Source organism: Spinacia oleracea, chromosome 4, assembly GCF_020520425.1.
Source record: "Spinacia oleracea cultivar Varoflay chromosome 4, BTI_SOV_V1, whole genome shotgun sequence".
NCBI lineage: Eukaryota > Viridiplantae > Streptophyta > Magnoliopsida > Caryophyllales > Amaranthaceae > Spinacia > Spinacia oleracea.
In genome coordinates, this window is record NC_079490.1 from 163677367 (window position 1) to 163700387 (window position 23021).

Below are 23021 nucleotides of genomic sequence, written 5' to 3' on the forward strand. Positions count from 1 at the left end.
AAGAAGAAGAGGAACAAAATTGCTGAAAACCAAAGCTCACTTCTCAACTAAAAAACACAGAGTTTGAAACAATTGCAAAAATGGCAGCCATGGCTGCTCTTCAAAGCTCCTTCACTTCTCTTTCTCTCTCCTCCAACTCTTTCCTTGGTCAACGTCTCTTCCCTTCTCCCACCACTCTTCAGGTACCTCACAATTTTCCCCTTTTTTAAAAAAACTTTTTGGGTTTTTTTGCAATAATTTTGTATGGTTAGCCTCTTGATTGTTAATTTTAAGTGGGCCTTGCTCAAATTGATCGAATTATTCATTGTTTACCGAACTTTTGAGTAATTATTTGCGGAAATGCTACAACAGGAAATTTGTAATGGGAATTGCAAAATGCCTTTTTGGTGAATTAGATTTTTTTTTTTTTTGTTATGGAAGCTCAATTTATGTCTGGATAGAATAATTGTAAGATATGATAAGACTAGGAATTGCCTGGCTGTGGTATAATATATTTCTCAAATATGGTAGATAGTTTATGGTATAATGTCATTGCTCTTTCGATTATGTTCTTCCTTCTTGAAATTGGGTAGATATTATAAGATATAATTGGGTAATCAGTAGTTAATAAGAATGCATATGTTTCTTGGCGAATTGACTTGTGCAAATTTTAAGCAGTTTCAAAATCTTTTATGAATTCGGCAATTAGTAGCTTATAAGTTATAAAAATTCATCTGTTTTGTAGCGAAATGACTTGTGTAAATGCTAAGCAGTTTGGTGCTTGCAAATCTTCTATGATATGATTGGGCAATTAGTAGCTTATAAGTTGTTAGGAATCCTAAGGATACATCTGTTTTGTGAGGAAATGACTTGTGCAAATTTAACAGCTTGATGCCTTGCAAATTCTTGTATGATATAATTGGCCAAGTAGTAGCTAATAAGTTAAAGGATGCATCTGTTTTGTGGAGAGACACTTGTGCAAATGTTGATGATTTGTTCCTTATGTGATTCTCTTGTTCTAAAAAAATTGTGGTACTTTATGGTGTTATATTGTTTGGAAGGAAGTTTCTTGAATCTACTTCAGTTAAAAGCGAGATTGAAGTGGAGGTGCATTGTTGTCTTTTATAGTGAAAAAGAAGAAATATTGCATCCTTCTTAATGTTAACCGTCTGTGGTTAACTATTAAGTAGCTTGAGACAATATTTTGTTATGTGTGCTAAAGCAGGAATGTTTTGTTATGTGTGTTTCTTGAATGCTTCACTGTAGGTTTCTGATTGTAACCTCATAATCTCCAACATGGGAAATTCCAGACTCCAGAGGCCCTATGTACCTGGGAATTGTTTATACGTTAGAAACTGAAGTCTATGGCTGATGATTCATGAGATCAACTGCGTGTGTTTGCTCTATAAGAGATTAAAACTTGAAACATTGCCTTTACTAGTAAAGAAGTAATCAATCTATTGAAAACTTCGGAGATTGCTTTGCCCTCTTTTCACTGAGGTATTCTATGTGATGTCTAAATGTAGAAGTTGTATGGAAACATCGCTGCTTCGAGATTTATAGAGAAACGCTTTTTCTAGAAAAAAAAAAGAGGGCAAGGGTGATTGAAGGATGCATGCGGCTTGAGAGATGGCCTGGTAAACTATGGGTTTGAAACTTTTTAGCTAGTAATATTGTAGCCTAGGTTAGATATTGAATGGTAAAATAGTACTCTAGTAGAAGAAAGGAGTTATGCTTTAATCTTCTTATCACATGATCAAATTTATGTGCATCACAATTTATGAATATCCAAGCATACCGTCTACATTTTGAAGTTGGAACTTTCATGTGTCTCTTTTGTTTGGCTATAGAAGTTGTGGTACTCACAACATACCGTCAGTGGAATATAATAGAGCCACGATTCATTTTTCTTTCTAATCACTAATTTTATATTAGGTTATATATTAAATGTTTTTATTTTTAACCATGGCCTTTGTTACTTGCAGGTTAAAACAGAAGGTCATTCACCATGTCTTATTGTCATGAGGGTTGGTACTTCAATCTCTTGTGCTATCTGTTCCTTGTTTGAATTCTGTCTCGTCTAATCATTTTACATGCCCCCCCCCCCCCCCCCCCCCCCCCCCGATGATTGGATAGAACTAAGCTATAACCAACGCGAAATACCTTGGTAGAAATCATGATGATATATTTGCCATGGAAGGTTTATAACTAGATAAATATATATATTCCTCCATGGGGAAGGACCGGAAGGTCGTCTTTCAAAGGTATTGCTTAGTCCATTTGAGCTTAAAGAATTCCCGAAGTGATGGAAACTTTAATTTCAATATTATTGTAAACCTGAAAAAGAATTTGAAAAGGGCTTCTGGCAAATTGAAGAGGAAATTTCAGTTCACAGTGACATGGATTTTGAACTCTACTGAAGAATGGTCAGTTAATGGTGTTGATTTCCTATGATCCTATCCTTTGGCGACTTTTTTCCCCCTTCCCGTGACTATAAACCTTTGCCTTTCATTCGATCCAAATGCATGGTGTGATCAGGAAACTGGATTTTAGGTGTTTGGTAAAATTCCCATTCACATGGAGTAGATCTTATTTGCCATCCATGGGGAATGATTCTCAGTGACCCTTTTGTCTTGGTATTGTTTGTCAGTCTCACAGAAAAGGCAGTCACTTATTCAAGTCTAATAATATGTTGAATACATGACAAATGCGGAGTAAGTTTTCTTGATGCAACGTTTGCTTCTCTACCATAATCATCATGTTAGGTTTGTTATACTGGTACCTCGTGTAAATAGCACAAGTTAAAATGATGCAGACTCTCTCATATCATTATTAATCCCTCTCCTGTTAGGCTGTAGAATCATCTTTGATAACCCGTTGCCGGAAAGATTATTGGGTGGTGTTGGACCACCGCGTCATTCATAACAAGTATCCACATTAGAAATTCCACCCGAAAATATCAATCTTGCAGGGGTTAGCTGGTAACGTGTATCCCATGCGGAATATATTAGTGGCTGGGACTATGGATGCTCAATTATTTTTCCCATTGTGGAGACTCAAGCAAACATTTCTTTATGGAATCATATATTTTTCCGTTATGCAGATCAAGCGCTGGGAACGGAAGGATTGTAAACCAAACAGTCTCCCAAAGCTTCACAAAATGCACGTCAAGGTTGGGGATACAGTGAAAGTAATCTCTGGAGGAGAGAAAGGCAAGATTGGAGAGATCAGTAAGATCCATAAACACAACAGCACGGTGATTATCAAGGATCTAAACTTGAAGACAAAGCATGTGAAGAGCAAAGAGGAGGGTGAACAAGGTCAAATAATCAAGGTATGTAGACTCACTGTTGATCAATTACTATTTTTTGCTTCTTTGCAACAAAGAAATCCTGCTGCTCTTTCTGATGGTCAGTATCTGTTGTTTGGAGGCAGAAAAATGCCTGTAATGTAGGGACGGGTTTAAGAAGAGAGACTGTTAAATGATTTCTGCTCTTGTCGTTTTTACTTTATTCTCGTTTCAGGACGTGTGAAACTATCTGGTGGAAGTTCATTGACTTATAGGCTCCGTTTGGTAGGGTGTAAACCGTTTTTATGGAAAACGATTTCCCCCCTTTTCAATCATTTTACGTTGTTTGGTTTGACAAGGGATGAAAAACTATTTTCCATAACTCACTCAAAGGTGGAAAAACCTTTTCCATTTGAAATGGAGGGAAACCACATTTCTACCTTTCCTCCCTCTCCCTTCTTTCCCTCAATCTTTACCATCTTCTCCCATTTTCTTTAAGGAACCAAACAAAGGAAAACTAGTTTGGAATTGTGTTTTCCCTTGGAAATGTTTTGCATAGAAAATCATTTTGCACTGAAATCATTATACACCAAACCAAACGGAGCCATAGTATTTCTTGCAGAAATCTGTTATCCATATTAAAAATCACTGCCCTTGCTCTTTCCGCACCGTTCTTTAGTAAATTGCAGTTTATGCATTGGATGATTAGTTCAAAATTACAGCTTAGATCGAAAAATACCCAAATTACTTGACTAGATTGTAAGCGAATGAATATTATTTTCATTTCCAGATTGAGGCAGCTATCCACAGCTCGAATGTCATGTTGTACTCGAAAGAACAAGAAGTCTCTAGTCGGGTGGGTCACAAAATTCTCGAGGATGGCAGAAAAGTCCGGTACCTTATTAAGACAGGGGAGATAGTTGACACTCCAGATAGGTGGAAGGAAATCCAGAATAAGAAGGAATCGGAAACAGCTGTTGCTGTTGCTGCTTAAAAAGCTTAAGTTTTTTCTGTGTGATATAACCAATCTTTTTGTGTTTTTGAAGCTACTGTAAGATGCTACCTTAGCCAGAGAATAGCTATTCACATCTGTTTTTGTAAACAAATTATTGGCATAATATATGTTGTAGTTATCAGAAATATATTTACCCACCTTATATGCCATTATTTCACTTTTCACCCTAGCAAAGTGACATGGAGATTTTTCCGAAGAAGTCGAAGCATCAAAATTTCAGTATCTTGCACTCGGATTGCAGGGTGCACTTCAGAATTTGTTCCACTGCTTAACTAACTAGCTCTAGTGCTTAACTTGTTGCTATTAAACTGAAATTAGAACAAATTTATCTGGTTGATGAACTGATAGATGAACAATTGTTGAGTCGTGGACAACCACTGTCCTAAAAGACGATTCCGCGCTACCTCCCGGTGCAGTAGAACAGAATGTGGTCACCCTCCAAGATTAGCGCAACGCCGACTTTGTGTGCACTCACAAAATCGAATAGAGTCAGACATATGCCCAAAACTGAGAACAATTTTATGTGAGAGAGAGAATGTGTCTTTTAATTTTTCTGGAAAAGTGTTTGAATAATTTCTGTGCTTTTGGAATGAATTCGAAACTCTGATAGTAATCAGAATTAAGGGAAGAATTAAGGGAAGCAACAGACAAAAACAAGCAAAACCAATTAAGGTTGTAACAGCCAAAACGGACGAAATCATGAAGGTTGTAAAGGACGCAGTTAATGGCAATTAATGTAACGGTTACGTAATTAATAATGTGCGTTACCAAAAAGAATAGGTAAGGCCCACAAAACCCACCCCGCTCCCGCGAACCACATTCCCAAGTCCCGAGGCCCGGCCCGGAGCGTGCACGCGTGTGTTATGTGTTCACCCAAATACCACTATCACACTTTCTTAAACAAGAGTTACACTCATTCTCCAATTAATAAACAAGGAGAATATGAAGAGTTTTTCCAATGCGAGACTCTTTTATTTTACACTCATTTCTTTGTGTTTCCCAATGAGAACTTCCAACATACTTCGTAACTAATTAGTTCCATTGCTTAACTAATTAGTTTCAGTGATTTACTAATTAGTTTCAATTATTAACTAATTAGTTCCAGTAATTAACTTATATGACACAAATGTAGTCTTTTGGGTAAGACCGCCTTATATAAAAGTTTTAGTTTGGAAAGATCCCTAACTTTTTTTTAAATACCTCTCTCTTCCTACTACCGAAAAAGTTAGGGTCTCACACTCTGTCAATTTCAGCTAACAAAACACTCACTATCTTATTTCACATCTAAATTTTCATTAAACTAATATTTAATAGCCAAACAAAAATTTATCTTCTAAAATTTTACCGTTTGGAAGTTTGCAGATGTTTTATTAACCGGTGAAGTACACAACAACGCAGATAAATACAACCATAACATACAAAGATACAACTAAAGTAAAGTGGCCTGATAAACACACTGTTTAAGGTACCTCTTTTTATTAAAATAACCAATACTCCGTATTCACTAAAATATTTAAACAAAAAAGTAAATTAAACATATGATAAATTCGGTATGTCACGAGTTATATAATGCGGTTCGAATCTACTGTCCCACAATTATATCTCATTTTTTATTACACTCCGGATTTATACAGGTAAAACTATATTTAAACCCCTGAATTTGGCACTCATATAATTGCTGTGTAGCAAATTAAAACAGTAATAATGGAGGATGGAGGGGAGTCATGCAAGAGTGCACCAGCAATTGATGAAGCTACGACGTATTGTGTGACGGGTGCAACTGGCTATGTTGGATCATGGCTCGTTAAGGCTTTACTTCTAAAGGGTTGCAAAGTTCATGCCACTGTCCGAAATATCGGTTAGTAGATTTTTCTGTTCTTTTAAAACCTCATCTTTCTGTTCGGAATTAATAGTCATGTCATACTACGTAGATATTAAGAACCAATATATGAAGTATTATATATGACAATTATTAAGTTTAGGTGTAAATTATAGAAGAAATAAAGTAGATTGAATTAACAAAAATGTTATTGCATAATTAGGATATATAGGATTTGTTCGATCTCATAACTTGATTTTGACCCAATTAACATTTTTATTTTAAATAACATTTTTGATATCCAATGATGTCTTGGATTAGTGTTTACACTGAGTCCTGAGACACGACCTGTGTACGATAGGTTACAAGTTTGAATCACCCTCCCTCATTTGTACTAATTATATTGCTTTGGTGGCTAATTTACAAATTACAACAAAAGTAATATGTTTGATATTTTCTGTTAAAATGATTCGCTTTAACAAGTTATATTTTTTATAGGTTACAAGCTTGAATCACTCTAACTCAAATGAAATGATGCATGATTCTTATTTTTAATTAGAGATCATAAATCCATAAAGAACATATTAGTAATATACTAATATAGTAGTACGTAATGATGCTCTCTTATTGTTTATCTAAGTAAACTAGTTGATACTATCTGTAACATTTTTTTTGTGTGGTGTAAGTACTATCTGTAACATTGAGTGTTATACTATCCTTTGATTATTACGTAGTATTACAATATTTTTTTTAAAAAAAAAATGAAATATATGATATTAGCAGGGCCGGTTAAAGGGAGGTCCATAAAATTTTGGGGCCCCAAAAAGAAATTATGTTGGTTAAACGTCCAAGAATAAATATCATATGTGTTTAACAGCTGCTTTGTTATGCATTATTTAATCTTTGTCCCAGTTGGTAAAGACTCATGTCAGATTTCACCTATTTGGGATGAACTTCTGCAAAGAAAACTGACTAGAGAGAGAGAGAAATGGAGAGGATTGTTTTCTCTTATTGATTGAATGAATTAAGAAGTACAAGCTGATAGTATAAATACATTAGGATGAGCTACATTGATGATGTGTTAGGACCAATCATAAACGAGCATTGGTACACATCAGCTAGGCTAATTATTACACCAGAAATCAGTTATAACTAACTCCCTTGAACTAAGGCAAATCAGTTAGGAATGTTCTAGAAGAAATGAATCTTGCAGTCTTGCTTGTTTGCTGTTGTTGTGATCAGTGTTGCTGATGATATTGCTAGGCTGAATACCAACACCCCCCCTCAAACTTGGCATGGGAGAGTCATTGATCATGCCAAGCTTGGTAGACAGATTTCTGTGTTGAGCACCTGGTAAAACTTTAGTAAAAATATCAGCTAACTGATTGTGAGTAGGTAGATAACTTAGATGCAAAAGGCCCTCAAGAACCTTATCTCGAGTAAAATGACAGTCCACTTCAATGTGCTTTGTGCGCTCATGGAAGATTGGATTTGTAGCAATGTGAATGGCTGACTGGTTGTCACAATGTAGAGCAACAAGCTTCAAATTGTGCACCCCTAGTTCTTCAAGGAGTCGAACAATCCAAGTAACTTCAGCAGCAGCTTGAGACATTGCTCTATATTCTGCTTCAGATGAACTTTTGGAGATGGTTGATTGCTTCTTGGATTTCCAACTAATAGGAGAATTTCCTAGTAGTAAAACATAACCAGTAACAGATCTCCTTGTTGTTGGACAGGCAGCCCAATCTGAATCAGAAAAAGCTTGCAAGGTGAGCTGTTCTGTAGCCCTGAGGAGAATACCTTGTCCTGAAGTGGAATTAATGTATCTGAGAGTGTGAGTCAAAGCTTCAATGTGTTGCAGAGTAGGAGAGTGCATAAATTGACTCAAACATTGAACAACAAAGGAGATATCTGGTCTTGTGTGAGTGAGAAAATTCAGCTTGCCAACATAACATCTATATAGTTCTGCATTGTGATAAGGTGTTCCTTCAGTGGTGAGCTTGAGATTGAGAGGAAATGGAGTCACAACAGGTTTGGAAATGTCCAGCTCACAATCCTGAAGAAGTTCCTTGGTGTACTTCTTTTGAGTAAGAACATATCCATCATTGGTATGACTGACTTCAATACCAAGAAAAAAATTAAGAACTCCTAAATCCTTAATGCTGAATGTGAGATGCAAATGTGATTTAAGGGCAGTAATTTTATCCTCATTCGATCCTGTGATAAGGATGTCATCAACATATACAGCCACCACAGTCAAATCACCAGAATCTTGTTTGATAAACAAAGAATAATCACTTTTAGACTGTTTATAACCTTGTGACTTTAGTTCAGAGTGTAATCGAGCAAACCACTGCCTTGATGCCTGCTTTAAACATATAAAGACTTGTTGAGTTTGCAAAAAAAACCAGGTGGAGCAGTAACACCCTAAGGAATTTTCATACAGACTTCCTCATCAAGGTGTCCATGAAGAAAAGCATTGTTGATATCCAGTTGAAAAATTCTCCAATTATTACTGGCAGCAAGGCTGATTAAACATCTGACAGTAGACATTTTGACAACTGGAGAAAAGGTCTCATGATAGTCAATGCCATACTTTTGAGTGAACCCTTTTTCTACCAACCTTGCTTTATATCTTTCAATTGTTCCATCTGCATATTTTTTAATTCTGTAAACCCACTTGCAGCCTATTGCTTTCTTTCCTTTAGGAAGCAAAACAAAATCCCATGTATTGTTCTTCTGTAAAGCAGTAATCTCATTGTCCATGGCCTGTATCCATTTAGAATCTGCTGTAGCCTCAGTGTAAGAAGTTGGTTCAACAAGTTCCATGTGTGCAGCAATAAGCAATCTGTGTTGGATTGGCAAGCTGTCATATGCTACAAAATTACACCAATGCTTTGTAGGCTTAGAACATATGAAATCTTGTAGATGAGCAGGTGGTTTGGAAGGTCTGGTAGATTTTCTAGGAGCTGGAGGTTCAGTTGGTGGAGTGTTAGATAGAATGGATGTATCATCAGCAGAAGGAGAAGTGTGCAAAATATCAGCAGAAGAAGAAGTAGGAGAATTGGAGTTGGAGTGAATTTGTGAGGTTTGAGGATTACTGAAGATGTTGTGAGTCTGGTCTGGTGAAGTTGATGGTGTGAAAGAAATTTCTGCAGAAAAAGGAGTCACAACAGGCAAGAAGAATTGATTTGAGTAGGTAGTGTTTGGAGAGTTTGAAAAATGAAATGGAAAATGTTTTTCATGAAACACTACATCCCTAGAAACAACAAACTTGTGTGTAGCTAGATTTAGTACTTTGTAGGCTTTTTGATGAGGTGGATAACCAACAAGAACACAAGGTTCAGCTCTTGGATCAAACTTAGTTCTATGAATTTTAGAAGAGCTGATGTAACACAAACAACCAAAGACTTTCAGATGAGACAAGTCAGGTGGTGTCTTAAACAGCTTTTCATAAGGAGTGCTGAATTGTATGTTTTTGAGAGGCATTCTATTTATCAAATAAGTAGCTGTAAGGATGCATTCACTCCAATATTTGTCAGGTAGTTTAGCTTGGAATGAGAGAGCTCTGGCAGTTTCTAGGAGGTGTTTGTGTTTTCTTTCAACAACACCATTCTGTTGAGGTGTGTTGCTACAACTTTTCTGTTGTACAATCCCCTTTTTGAGAAACAAGTCTCTCATTCCACCTTCTGTCAAGTCTAATGCATTGTCTGTCCTAATCTGTTTCACTGTAAGGCCAAACTGATTCTCAACATATAGGAAAAAATCATGCATAACTTTGACAGAATCAGTTTTATTTCTCATCAAGTGAGTCCATGTCATTCGAGTGAAATCATCTACAATAGTGAGGAATTGGTTACACTTGGAACTATCATGCACAGAATAGGGTCCCCATACATCAATGTGTAGTAATTCAAAAGGTTGCACTGTCTTAATACTACTTACAGGAAAAGGAAATCTGGTTTGCTTAGCCAATGGACAAATTTGACAAAACCTTTCAGCTAAACAACCTTTAATATCAATGCCCTTGATGTTTTTTATTTTTCCAAAAGGCATGTGACCTAATCTAAGGTGCCAAAGTTTTGCTTCTTCTACTGCAGAGATGCTTGAAAGAGCATGCTTATTGAAACTGTTGTTAGACACCAATAGACCATCATTTAGATTGTACAATCCATTGTCCAATCTACCAAGCAGAGTATGCTTGTTCTGTGAAAGGTCCTGTGCAAAAAATTCACCATTTGTAAACAACACAGAACAATTATTATCAGAACACAGCTTAGAGATTGAGATCAAGTTAAACTGGAACCCTGGCACATGGAGAACATCCTGAAGAGCAATAGTTCCTAAATCAATTTGACCTTTATGTGTGACTGACAATTCAGTACCATTAGGAATGGTAATTGTGTGTAATCTGTCAGTCATCAGTTCTGTGGTTTTGAACATGCTTAGGTCTGAACACATATGATCACTAGCTCCACTATCCAATATCCATGTGTTTTTAAATTTAGATAAAAGACAGAATGTACCTTTCATGTGAGAGGTGGTTGCTAGACCAAGTGAACTAGAGCCATGATGTTCATCTTGACTAGAAGTCTTGTGATTGTTGTGACTAGCAAGGTAGCTAAGCAACTGATTGTATTGCTCCTCAGTAAAAGTTGCTTGTACAGTTCCTGATTCTCCTTTTGTTTCTTTCTCTTGATTCTCCTCAAGTTGAGCTGCTGCAACAACTCTCTTTCCCTTGCCCTTGAAATCCTTAGGATATCCATGTAATTTCCAGCACTTTTCTACAGTATGATTCTTCATTTTGCAGTGTTCACAGTAGAGATTGTTTCTTGTATAGGTGTAGTTTCTTGATTGATTTCCATTTGCTGCATTGAATGATCCTGAACCAGAAGCATATGGAGGTGATCTGTATGACTTGTTGTCAGAAAATCTTCTTGCTGTAAACACTGTGGATTCTGAATTGTGAATTCGACTATTATTGACTTCCTTCTGTTGTTCTTCCTGCAAAAGAAGTCCATATGCTTTTGAAATAGTTGGCAAGGGGCTCATCATGAGTATAGTGCTCTTTGAATGATCATACTTCTCATTCAATTTCATCAAGAATTGAATCAATCTTTGATTCTGTTGAGACTTCAGTAGTTGTTGAGTCAAAGTGCAGCTACAACCTGTGCAGATACATGAAGGTAAAGGATAAAGTCCATCAAGTTGATCCCATAATAGCTTTATCTTAGTGAAGAAGCTTGAAATCTGCTCATCATCTGCTTGACTCAAATCACACAATTTCTGTTGTACAGAAAAGAGTTGTGGTCCAGATGACTGACAAAATCTCTCCTCCAGATCAAGCCATATTTCTCTTGCAGTTTTGAGGTACAACACACTCCTTGCAATTGAAGGCTCTAAGGAAGATAGCATCCAAGAAATTACCAAGTCATTACACCTGTTCCAGATTCTGTGATTTGCTGAATTACTTGCTGGTTGATTAAGACTGCCATCAACAAAACACAATTTATTCCTTGCTGAAAGTGCAATCACCATGGAACGCTTCCAGTCATTGAAGCACTTTCCATCAAACACAATGCTAACCAATTTGGAAGCATTAAGATCATGACTACTAAGATAATGTGCTGAATTAGGATTAGTTGCAGAATCTTGATCAGCAGGCATCTTTGAAGAAATTCAAAAAAGAACATTTGAGAACTGAGAAAGAGATTTAGATCAAAGAAAAATTCAGTTGATCAAACTTAGTGATTTAGAGGAAGAAACTTCGATCAAAAAATTATTTGATCAGGCTTAGTGATTCAATGACTGTATTTGATGCACTGAGAAGAAGATGTATACAAAAGGAATTTTGCGGAAAAAATTGCAGCAGGATCTATTGATCACTGCTCTGATACCATGTCAGATTTCACCTATTTGGGATGAACTTCTGCAAAGAAAACTGACTAGAGAGAGAGAGAAATGGAGAGGATTGTTTTCTCTTATTGATTGAATGAATTAAGAAGTACAAGCTGACAGTATAAATACATTAGGATGAGCTACATTGATGATGTGTTAGGACCAATCATAAACGAGCATTGGTACACATCAGCTAGGCTAATTATTACACCAGAAATCAGTTATAACTAACTCCCTTGAACTAAGGCAAATCAGTTAGGAATGTTCTAGAAGAAATGAATCTTGCAGTCTTGCTTGTTTGTTGTTGTTGTGATCAGTGTTGCTGATGATATTGCTAGGCTGAATACCAACAACTCATAAGTGTGGTAGACGAGACAAGGGTAATGATTGTATATCATTACATGTATGTACATATGACATTGAAATTATATTATAGACCGTTGATATGTACTATGTACGTTCCTCCTAATAGAATGTCCATGTCAATTTTATATGCACAATTGATTGTGGCATGAGCATGATACAACCGAACTATTTGTTTGCTCACATGCATGAATTTTGTGAGCACATGCGCAAACCTTAAGGCGTAACCAGATAATATACGCCGAAAACCGGCCCATGAATTCCTATCAATACATGCACAATAACTAAATGGAAACTTATACGAAAGGTTTTTGCTATACACAAGGACACGAATAAGTGTATGAAACGACATAGAATTTAAAAACTTAAAATTAAAGTAATGCTACTTAAAGCAATCCACACTACCAATTCAACAATTGAGCATTATAAGCAATTGAACAATCAATTTCTTGAAAATCATGTCCGGAGAAGATTATTTGCCACCATTATCACCATCCTTTGAGCCCCAAGGTGGAATAAAAATTTCAACGTCTTCCGAGTCAATTGGCCGAACTTTGAACCTTTCATTCTTATAACTTGGTGAACCAAGACTTATACTCCTCGTTAAGGTCCGACCTGTTGATTTTTCTCCCTGTACATTTATACGTAAACGGTGCATAATCATTGAATTAACTTTATGGAAAAGCTTGGGAAGTTTAGAATAAAGTGACGGGAAAACATTCTTCAATGATTCTTCACTTTCGCTATAGAGTTGCCTAAATGGTTCCAGGATGTTTATAATTCGTGGATAAACAAATAATTTTTTATTTTCCGCCCAAACTCCTTTCAAATCTATATATATTATTAAATCTCCCAAACAATCTATTATATCTCTCCACGTGTCGCCATTACTTGGCAAATGACATGGCGCAAACATGTTACATATTGCTACCCTACAAAAAAAAAATTGTTGGTGTCAATGCTGGAACTCACACCCTAGAACTAGAAGATCGAGTCCACTAGAAATCAAAGTTCTTACTAGAGCCGTTAATAATCATTTTGCGACATGCATGCACATATGTAAACTTATTTACTTTGAGATATATATGAGTCGAATCCCTTAAATCCTTAATTATATAAATTGTAACTCCATTATTTATATTTCAAAACCATCAATTAATCTCTAAGTTGTGATTGTTATTTGAACTCTTGATCATGTTAGAAAAGGCTTCGTATCTAATACCGAAATGGAAAAATGAAGAACGACTGAAAATCTTCAAGGCTGACTTACACGATGAAGGGAGTTTTGATGAAGCTTTGCAGAACTGCGATGGGGTGTTCCATGTAGCAGCTTCTATGGAATTCAACATTAATAAAGATCAAGCAAATGTTGGTAAGGTCTTTTAAACAACTTAATCTGATTTCATTTCTTACTTCCTCCGTCCCTAAAAAATATTACAGTAGAACATATTCTTAATTTCTTATTATTGTTTAGTACGAGTACATTTTATATTTGCATTAAATTGTTTTTTCCCACCTAAAAAAATTGATAAGTTATTTTTTACCACCTAAAAAAATAACACTACAAAATATTGTACCATTAACGACGGGAAATCCCTTCGCTAAAAGCCATTAATCGTAGATTAATGATGGAATTTCATGTCGCGAACCCGTCATAAAAGGGGGTCGTCGTTAATGGAAAATCCCGTCGTTAACACGTCATAAAATATATTTGCGACGGTTGTTCCCGTCTTTGTTTGGGGTTGTTTTCCCCGTCGCAAAAGGCTTTTGCGACGTGATTTTTGATCCGTCGTAATTAGGTTGTCGTTAAAGATACAAATTCTTGTAATGTAAAAATGATTTTTTACCACCTAAAAATAAAATAAAAATTGGTTTTTACCACCTCTTAACCGGAAAGATGACGGAAACGTCATGCGGACCCATTTCAACGGATATATTTTTTATTTCCTTCTCTTCTCCCACGATTTTTATGTATATAAGCTAACATTTTCCAATACTTACCATTAATTCACATAATGTTTTCGTCCATTTTGTAGTTAAGGGTGTGGTAAAAGATAATTTTTATTCAATTTTCAGGTGGTAAAAAACAATTTTTATTTTTTTAAGTGGTAAAAAATAATTTGTCAATTTTTTTAGATGGTAAAAAACAATTTAACCTTTCTTTAAACTTCGTATTACACAAAGTTATATTATACTCGTAGTAAGTCGAAGACGAAGATGTTTGTCTTATTTAATTTCGAAAATGATAAAGGTCGCAACATGCGAACTTTAAGCCGTGTCACAATGATGACATGGCATGCTTATGTGTCATGATTTAAATTGGAAACTAAAATATTTAACTTATATAACCTATTATACATGTTTCAAAAAAAGGTAGAAAAATCATAATATTCTAATTTATTTTCTTCTTTATATCGACTACCTTATTTACATATTTTCATAGTAAAAATATTGCATTGATAGTAAAAATATTTTGATGACGCATAGCCTACGTGGCGCCTATATGTACTAATTAAACTACGACACGTAAGATTGTGACAATTAAATATTGTCACAAATTGCAACCTTTACCAATTAAACATTTAATTTAGAGACGGAAAAGTAATCACTTTTCGTGCTTTGTTTTTTTTTTGGGTGATGATAAAGGTCGCAAGTTGCGACAACATTTAGTTGTCGCAATCTTACGTGTCGGAATTTAATTGGTACATATAGGCGCCACGTAGGTTATGCATCATTATAATATTTGTACTATCAATGCAATATTTTTACTATGGAAATATGTAAATAAGGTAGTCGATATAAAGAAGGAAACAAATTAGAATATTAAGATTTTCCTACATTTTTTTGTAACATGTATAATAGGTTATATAAGTTAAATATTTTAGTTTCCAATTTAAATTATGACACATAATCATGCCATGTCATCATTGTGACACGGCTTAAAGGTCGCATGTTGCGACCTTTATCATTTTCGTTTTTTTTTTTGGTTTCATTTTGGACGTTGAAGAAAGTTATGTACAATCAAACATAATCGACCCTGCAATCAAAGGAACCTTAAACCTCTTGAAATCATGCAAAAGATCAAAATCGGTGAAAAGGGTGATCTTAACATCTTCAATTAGCACCATAACAGCTAAAGACAGCAACGGAAATTGGAAGCCGGTGGTTGATGAATCTTGCCAAGTTTCTGTTGATCATGTTTGGAATACAAGAGCTAGTGGTTGGGTATGTCAGTCTAGCTACTTAATATATTGTTGCTCACTTGCTCCCCATCTCCCACTAATTACTCAAAATTAAATTACGATTAATTGAGACTAATCTTAATTGCATGGTTAAGATCCGCCACGAGGGGATCAGTAGAAAAACTAAGCAATATAGTATGCAATTTATACACTTCTATACAAATGTTAAGGGGTCGTAACAAAATACGAAGTATACACTACAAAAATTTCCTCCGGCGGGCCCGCCCTATCATTTGTCATAATTTTATCTTGTGGGGTGATCAAAGTGTCTAGGAATATGCCCTTAATTAGGGATGGTTGACCTCTTATGGAGGTTTGGCCCGTAAACGATTAATCTTTTAAGGAAATTATCAATTGCACCAAGCAGGCCCGGCCCTAGGGGGTAGGCGAGGAGTGCGACCGCCTAGGGTCCAAGGCGGAAAGGGGCCCAAAATAATTGTCTATCCAGTAATTTAGTACTAGTAATAAACAACGCATTATATACACATGTTATTTCCTTGGCTCATTGGTAGAAAGTAGCTTCTAAAGTTTTGATATCTACTAGAGGTCTAGGGTTCGACTCCCCTTACTAACTCTTTTCTTTTTAAACTTTGTCAATATTTTTATTTTTGTGTTTGTGTTTTACGTTGAGTTTATGTACGTAGTATTTGACTTTTGTACTCACTTCTAATTGATATAACTATATGTGAGCAAAAAAATGCTTATTTGATGGACTATGGGTTTATAAGTTTTAAAATAGATAAGCATTTTAATGAAGACAAAATTAACTAATATTTTTATATGCTCAAAATGAACCCTTATTTTCAAAAAGTATCTCTTTACGCATATTAATTATCTTGTAACTAAGTGAGTATTTATTTTATTGAAATATTTCAAGAAATCGACTAGAGCCGGATTAAGTTTTTATTGATTTGAATTCAACAATATAATGGATTTCACAAAAAAAAAAAAAAAAAAATTATTTCAGTTAAAGACGTATTATTTTAGAAGGGGCCCAAATCCCTTATTTCGCCTAGGGCCCTCAAAATGTCAGGACCGGGCCTGGCACCAAGCAAGAACTCCGTATTATATTATAAATTACAATTATAATTTTATATCATTAAATCACTATAGAAAATTCTTTAAAACTAGGCCGCGTGAATGCGGGAGATGGATATGGTTGATTAGACTTGTCAAACGGGTAGGTCGGGTTGGGTTATAAAAAATTATTTTTGGGTTCGGGTTGAATCGGGTCGGTAATTATCGGGTTCTAGTCGATCCAACGGGTTGAGAGATTTTAAAATACGCATCAAATTCTCATTAACGTAGGTGATAAATATACAAAATATGGGCACAAATTCACATATTTTCCTACACAAGTTTATATTTAGTCAAATTCAACCATAAAATGGCGTATAATTCAAATTAAAATCATATTACACACAATAATAGTAAAAACAACGTGTTTATTATGCTCAAATTTTCTCATAATCTCATTTATTACTATAAATACAATGGTTTTCAATCGGTCGGGTCCAAAACGGGTTCGGTTGGATTTTGACCCATTACTTTTCGGGTTGTTCAGATTCGGATAAAATCAGGTTACGGATCACAAAATCTTGTTCAGAACCCAGTATTTTCGGGTCGGATTCAGGTCGATTTTCGGGTCGGATCGATTTTTGTCAGGTATATGGGTGATGCATAGTATGTTAATAAACACTACCACCAATCCACCATAGTCGTGCGTCTGTTTTGTAAATTAGTAATATTTTATAGTATGACATGTGTTTGTCTATCACTATAAGAATTTTTATTTTAATGACAACCTAATAATAACGGGTCAAAACAACCAAACAAAGACGAGAACAACCGTCGCAAATATCTTTTACGGCGGGTTAACGACGGGATTTTCCATTAATGACGGCCCCTTTTGTGACGGGTTCGCGACAGGAAATCTCGTCGTTAATCAACGATTATTGGCCTTTAACGACGGAAGATCCGTCGTTAATGATACAATTTCTTGTAGTGTATAAACAATACTCGTACCAAATTAGACCATTAAACAAGCCTATCTATTTCTATGTTTGCATCAATTTTTCTAAAACCTTAAGTTCATTCTTAGGTGTATGTATTATCCAAACTTTTAACTGAGGAAGCGGCATTCAAGTTTGCTAATGAGAACAGTCTTGACCTTGTGTCAGTCATCACTACCACCGTAGCCGGCCCCTTCCTTACTTCGACACTTCCATCCAGCGTTCGAGTCCTCTTGTCACCCATAACAAGTATGATTCTCTTCCTTAAATCTTTTTAGTTAATATAAGTACATAATATGTTTTGCTACGTTAGGTATTTTCTAGCTGCATTTCTTATTATATGGTGTTTTCTTATTGAAATTAAAAAAAAAAGGAGTTGTACTACAACGGCGTAGCCAGAAACTTATAGCTGATAGCTTGATGGGTAGACCTGGTTATCAGGCGGGTCAGGGTCAGGATCGGTGCGGGTCAAAAGCGATTGGGTAATGAAATAGTCATTTTTAGCGGGTCGATAATTGACGGGTCAAAAGCGGGTCACGGGTCAATAGAGGGTCGTTAGTGGGCGAGTCAATAAATGAGCAATAAAAATGAAAAAAAAAAATTGTGTGCAAGTACAAGTAAATATGAAGCTATATACATAATTTTTTGTATCATTACTAGTTTAGTTTTCAAAATTACTACGGTATAAGTTTGACCTTGTTATGACTCTGTACAATAAAGACTCGGTCTAATAAGAGTTCTGCCAATAAAAGTCCTAATAATTTGACTCTAACCCTATATACATTGGACTATCCTGTCCAGTAATCAAATCTATTGATAGGGTAAATAATCAATACCAAAGTATTTAAAAATTAATAAATAATTTTGAGTTACTTTATGGTATTTCTTTTTAATAAACAGAGTTAATTATATGGTTTTCTCAAAGAGATTTAAATCATGTTAACTAAACATGGCTTAAGTGTGCATCCTATTTATTAACTAAATCAGTTGTTCATAATTATATGTGCAATTGTGCATAGATGATCCAGAACTATTCCCGATTCTAAAAGCTGTGAATGCACGAATGGGGTCAATTGGTTTAGTTCACATTGAAGACATTTGCAATGCACACATATTTCTTATGGAACATCCAAATTCTAAAGGACGTTACTTGTGTTGTACTCAAAACTGTCACTTGTCTCGATTGGTGGAACTTCTTGCTCAATCATGTCCATGTCCATGTCCATCAACAACTATAAACTGGTGATCTTTCTTCTCTGTTCCATCTTTTATACGGAGTACTTCATATATTACTCTCTCCGTCTCAAAATTATACTCCTTATGTCCCTTAATACTCGATATGTTTTGACTTTTTACACTATTCACATAATTTACTTTGACCCTATTTTATTTATAGTATATGATATCAAATGTTAGTATATAATATATTGTTGGCTTCATCTTAATATATATTTTCAAAATATAATATTTTTATAAGTTTTTATAATATGTAGTTAAAGAAATTGGTGATCAAAATTGTGCATTGACAAACGTGTTCGGTCAAAACAGGTCGAGTATTAAGGGACAGAGGGAGTAGTCATGTTTGACTAAAAAGACGGATTAAGAAAAACAAAAATATAGTGTATGGAAAGTGGGAGAGTGTATGAAAAAGTAAGAAAATTGGAATACAATGTTTGGTAAAGCGTAATACGGAGTATAGTGTAAGGGAAAGTGGGAAAGTGGGAAAGTGAAATATAGTGTATAGAAAAGTGGAAAAAGTAATATACACATAAAGAAACATGACTATAAATTTGGAATGCTTGAAATAGAAAACATAGCTAATTTTGGGACGGACGGAGTAAGAGTCATATTTTCCATACAACGACTGATTTTCTTTTATGGTATATCGTTTTTCGTTTTCATAGGTCGGACGATGGAGGTAGAGTAATCCCGTCGATAATTTCTTCAAAGAAGTTGAAGGATTTGGGGTTTGAATATAAACATGGTGTAGAAACTGTAATCAACCAATCTATCAAGTTTTGTAAGGAATGTGGCTATCTACCTTAAAATTGATTTGTCATTGGTTATATAATCTTGGAATTTAGTCAAGATCTAAGAGTACGATCGAGCACTCAGTTTTTTGGAAATTGATTGTAAGTTTATCAAGATAATGGTTATGTAACGTATTCTGAATCTTTTATCACAAATTCTTATTTACATGGGGTGTACGATAAATATTGTACACCGAAGTTAAAGTTGACGTAAAATGCTTAAAAGTCATCCTTATATATGTAAAAGTTATCTACTTTTTAGTAGTAAAAATTTTCATTTTAATAAAAAATATTTTTTCAAAATCAATAATAATATGTAACATTAATCATTTAACATTTTAAAATGTTTATCTATTAATTTCTTTTTAATAATATAAAAGTTAGAGAAAAGTGAGTAAAAGTTAGAGAAAATTGGATTAAAGTTATGTTGGTGCACAATAAATTTATTGTGCAACTTGTGCACGCAAGACCTTTTGATCTTTTATTAACATAGTATATGAAAATAAATGTTACTCCGTACTATATTGTTGGCTTAATCCTCGAGTTACGTAAACTTAGGGAGAGAGACATGCAATGTTAATTCAAATTATTTAGGGGTCCAAGCGTTATTGTTAACCATCATCAGTATACAATTAATATTTGGAAAAAAGATCTTCAATCTTCTTTTATAAACTTGGTGAAAGTACTATTCATGGATAAAAAAAATTGAACGGATTGGACGGAAAAAGGTCAATAAGGGTATTTTGTGATATTATTGCATAGGTCAGGGGTATTTGGTGCATTCGGGAAACATTAGGGGTATTTGGTGCATTAACGCAAACATCGAAGTCATTTCATGAAAAATCCGATAAAAATAAGTCACAATCAGATGTATATATTAAGTTAAACAATCGAAAGTTACATCAATTATATGAGTCAAGTCTGGCCTGATACGAAGTAATATGTCGATATATTGCACAATATGATACGAAACTAATGGTCGTGTCATCTTAGGCAATAGGCTTATAGGCATAGTGGTCGAGCCGGCTCGACATGGCCCACTTAACGTCGATCAGACGATCATCATCCTTAAGCTAAAACCCCAACAACTTTAAAAATAAAGATACGATAAGTAATATGATCGAACATTTTTACTTGATGTTTATCCATAAACCAAGTGTTGTTGTCGATTCATAAGAGTTCGAGTTATCCTCCTCAAGCAATCATAGACCGAGCAAGCTTGTTTATTATGTCCTTATTCCTAAATACAATCATTTTTAAAAGCTCGACTAAATATATTAGAGCTGATCATTATGGGCCCGGCCCAAAAATTAGCGGGTTTTGGGAAGTGTATTCCGGTCCGATTTTCGGGCTCGGCCCGGCCCAAACTTTTTTTTTAAAAAAAAAACGGGCTTTGGGTAACGCAAAACAACATTTTTAGTTATAAATTTGGCCCGCCCCGAAAATGACCCGAAAAGCCCGCTAATTTTTGCCCAAAATAGCGGATTTTGGGCACACAGAATTGGCCCGAACCTTGGCCCGACCAGACACAATGGGCAGTTTTTTATTCTCTCAGTCCGACCCGAACCCGTCCCGACCCGCCTTTTGAATAGGTCTAAAATATATCTTTGTCAACTCAACCCTACAATACTATGAGTACCTCTATCGTATAACAAAAGGTCTTGCGCGCACAAGGTGTACAATAAATTTATTGTACACCAAGATAACTTTAACCCTTTTTTTGGTAACTTTAACCTAGTTTTGATTAACTTTTATATTAGTAAAATAAATTTGATAGATAAATATTTTAAAGGGTTAAATGATTAATTCCATACATTATTAGTTATTTTGAAGATATAAGTTTTACTAAAATGAAAAAATATATCACTGAAAAATAGATAACTTTTACATATATATGCTTAACTTTTAAGCATTTTGCGTTAACTTTTACTCCGGTGTACAATATTTATTGTACACCCATTGTAAATAAGAATTTGTGATCGTATAATTACATGATTTAATTCTCACATTATTGGCTTAACTGAGATATTTAACGAAACAAATAATTCCGAATAATGGATGGAGTATGAATTATACGAAATACTTTCCCTTATCCGTCCAGGTCCGGCTCAAACATAGAGATGGATTTAGACTCCGTTCTATTCGACTTATTTTGTCTGAATCTATTTTGTTTACTCTATATGTGAACTTATATTATCTGAACTTACCTGAAATTATTATATCTAAACGAGCTATATTCGAGCTTAATAAACGAGTTTTGAGAAATCATCAAATTGATTTAATCATAGGAAAAATTGACATAAATAATCCCAGCTTTCACTCATCTTCTTAAAATAATTCCAACTTTGGATTATTTAAAAATAATCCAAACTTTAGGGGTTACCTTCTGAAAATAATCCAAACTATCAATTTGCCTATGTAGAATAGACCCAAAATGGATTAGTAATGACAAGAAAAAAAAAACTTCGGATTATTTTGAGAAGGTAACCCCTAAAGTTTGGATTATTTTAAAATAATAAAATAATCCAAAGTTGGGATTATTTTTAGAAGATGTGTGAAAGTTGGGATTATTTATGTCAATTTTTCCTTAATCATATAATAAAGGAGAAACTTCACGATATATGTATGACTGGAATATTTTATAAGATATTATACTACATGATAGATTCGCTTCCGTTTTCTACATTTCTTGACATTTAAGGGTCGCATTTTTCAAAAAGTACTTATATTTTGTTCCATTTAAATTATGTTTTTGAGATTGAGCGAGTTATAACGGGTTTATAAATAATCTTATAAACGAGTAATTAATAAGATATTAAATGAGTGCCCGTGAATATTAACGAGCCAAGCGTGATGTTGTTCGACCTTAATTGGCTCGTTTACTTATCGAGTCTAGATTTTTTATTCAAACTCGTTCATTAATTAATACGTGAGTTTGATCGAGTTTTGACCGAACTTATTCGCGAGTTGTTAGCAAACGTATCATCTCATTTGCAGCTTTATATATGACAAGGACATTGTGTTTGAGCTGTCAAAACAGGTCATCGGGTCGGGTTCACTCGGGTCTCGGGTCATGATCAAGTCGGGTCTTGTCAAGTCACTTTAATACTCGGGTGTTGATCGGGTTCGGTCGGCTTGGTTTTCGATCGTGTCGGGTTTTTTTTCATTTCCGGTACAAGTCGGGTTCGGGTCAAGTCAAATTCGGCTCGAGTTCAGTTTCGGGTGTGGTCTTAAAAAGTCGGGTTCGTAGCAGTTAATCTCGGGTTTAAGGTCAAGTTCGGATCGGATAATTTTAGGATTGGTTAAAATTTAGGTCGGGTTCACTCCCGGACACAGGTCAAAATCGAGTCAATAACCAATTTGGTCATCTCAAA

At 34.9% G+C, this 23021-nt stretch overlaps 2 protein-coding genes across 2 annotated transcripts; both read left to right on the forward strand.

Annotated features, from left to right (window-relative positions):
• Positions 1 to 4447, forward strand: LOC110802237 (50S ribosomal protein L24, chloroplastic-like). Its single transcript, XM_022007676.2, has 4 exons — positions 1 to 182; positions 1965 to 2006; positions 3083 to 3313; positions 4059 to 4447. Exons 1-4 carry the CDS (start codon positions 81 to 83, stop codon positions 4260 to 4262), a joined length of 579 nt encoding a protein of 192 aa, XP_021863368.1. The 5' UTR covers positions 1 to 80; the 3' UTR covers positions 4263 to 4447.
• Positions 4448 to 5966: 1519 nt separating this feature from the next.
• LOC110802253 (putative anthocyanidin reductase) lies at positions 5967 to 19935 on the forward strand. The gene is made up of 6 exons (XM_022007699.2): positions 5967 to 6141; positions 13565 to 13735; positions 15371 to 15588; positions 17707 to 17866; positions 18637 to 18859; positions 19522 to 19935. Exons 1-6 carry the CDS (start codon positions 5988 to 5990, stop codon positions 19661 to 19663), a joined length of 1068 nt encoding a protein of 355 aa, XP_021863391.1. The 5' UTR covers positions 5967 to 5987; the 3' UTR covers positions 19664 to 19935.
• The last annotated feature ends 3086 nt before the right edge of the window (positions 19936 to 23021 follow it).

What these genes read in the sequence shown, in the direction of transcription:
- LOC110802237 (XM_022007676.2), top strand. Translation starts at nt 81, where the DNA reads ATGGCAGCCATGGCTGCTCTTCAAAGCTCCTTCACTTCTCTTTCTCTC. An exon ending in CATGTCTTATTGTCATGAGG is followed by an intron (nt 2,007 to 3,082) that starts GTTGGTACTTCA and finishes TCCGTTATGCAG; the next exon opens with ATCAAGCGCTGGGAACGGAA. An exon ending in AACAAGGTCAAATAATCAAG is followed by an intron (nt 3,314 to 4,058) that starts GTATGTAGACTC and finishes TTTCATTTCCAG; the next exon opens with ATTGAGGCAGCTATCCACAG.
- LOC110802253 (XM_022007699.2), top strand. Translation starts at nt 5,988, where the DNA reads ATGGAGGATGGAGGGGAGTCATGCAAGAGTGCACCAGCAATTGATGAA. An exon ending in CCTCTTGTCACCCATAACAA is followed by an intron (nt 17,867 to 18,636) that starts GTATGATTCTCT and finishes AATTGTGCATAG; the next exon opens with ATGATCCAGAACTATTCCCG. An exon ending in CCATCAACAACTATAAACTG is followed by an intron (nt 18,860 to 19,521) that starts GTGATCTTTCTT and finishes TCGTTTTCATAG; the next exon opens with GTCGGACGATGGAGGTAGAG.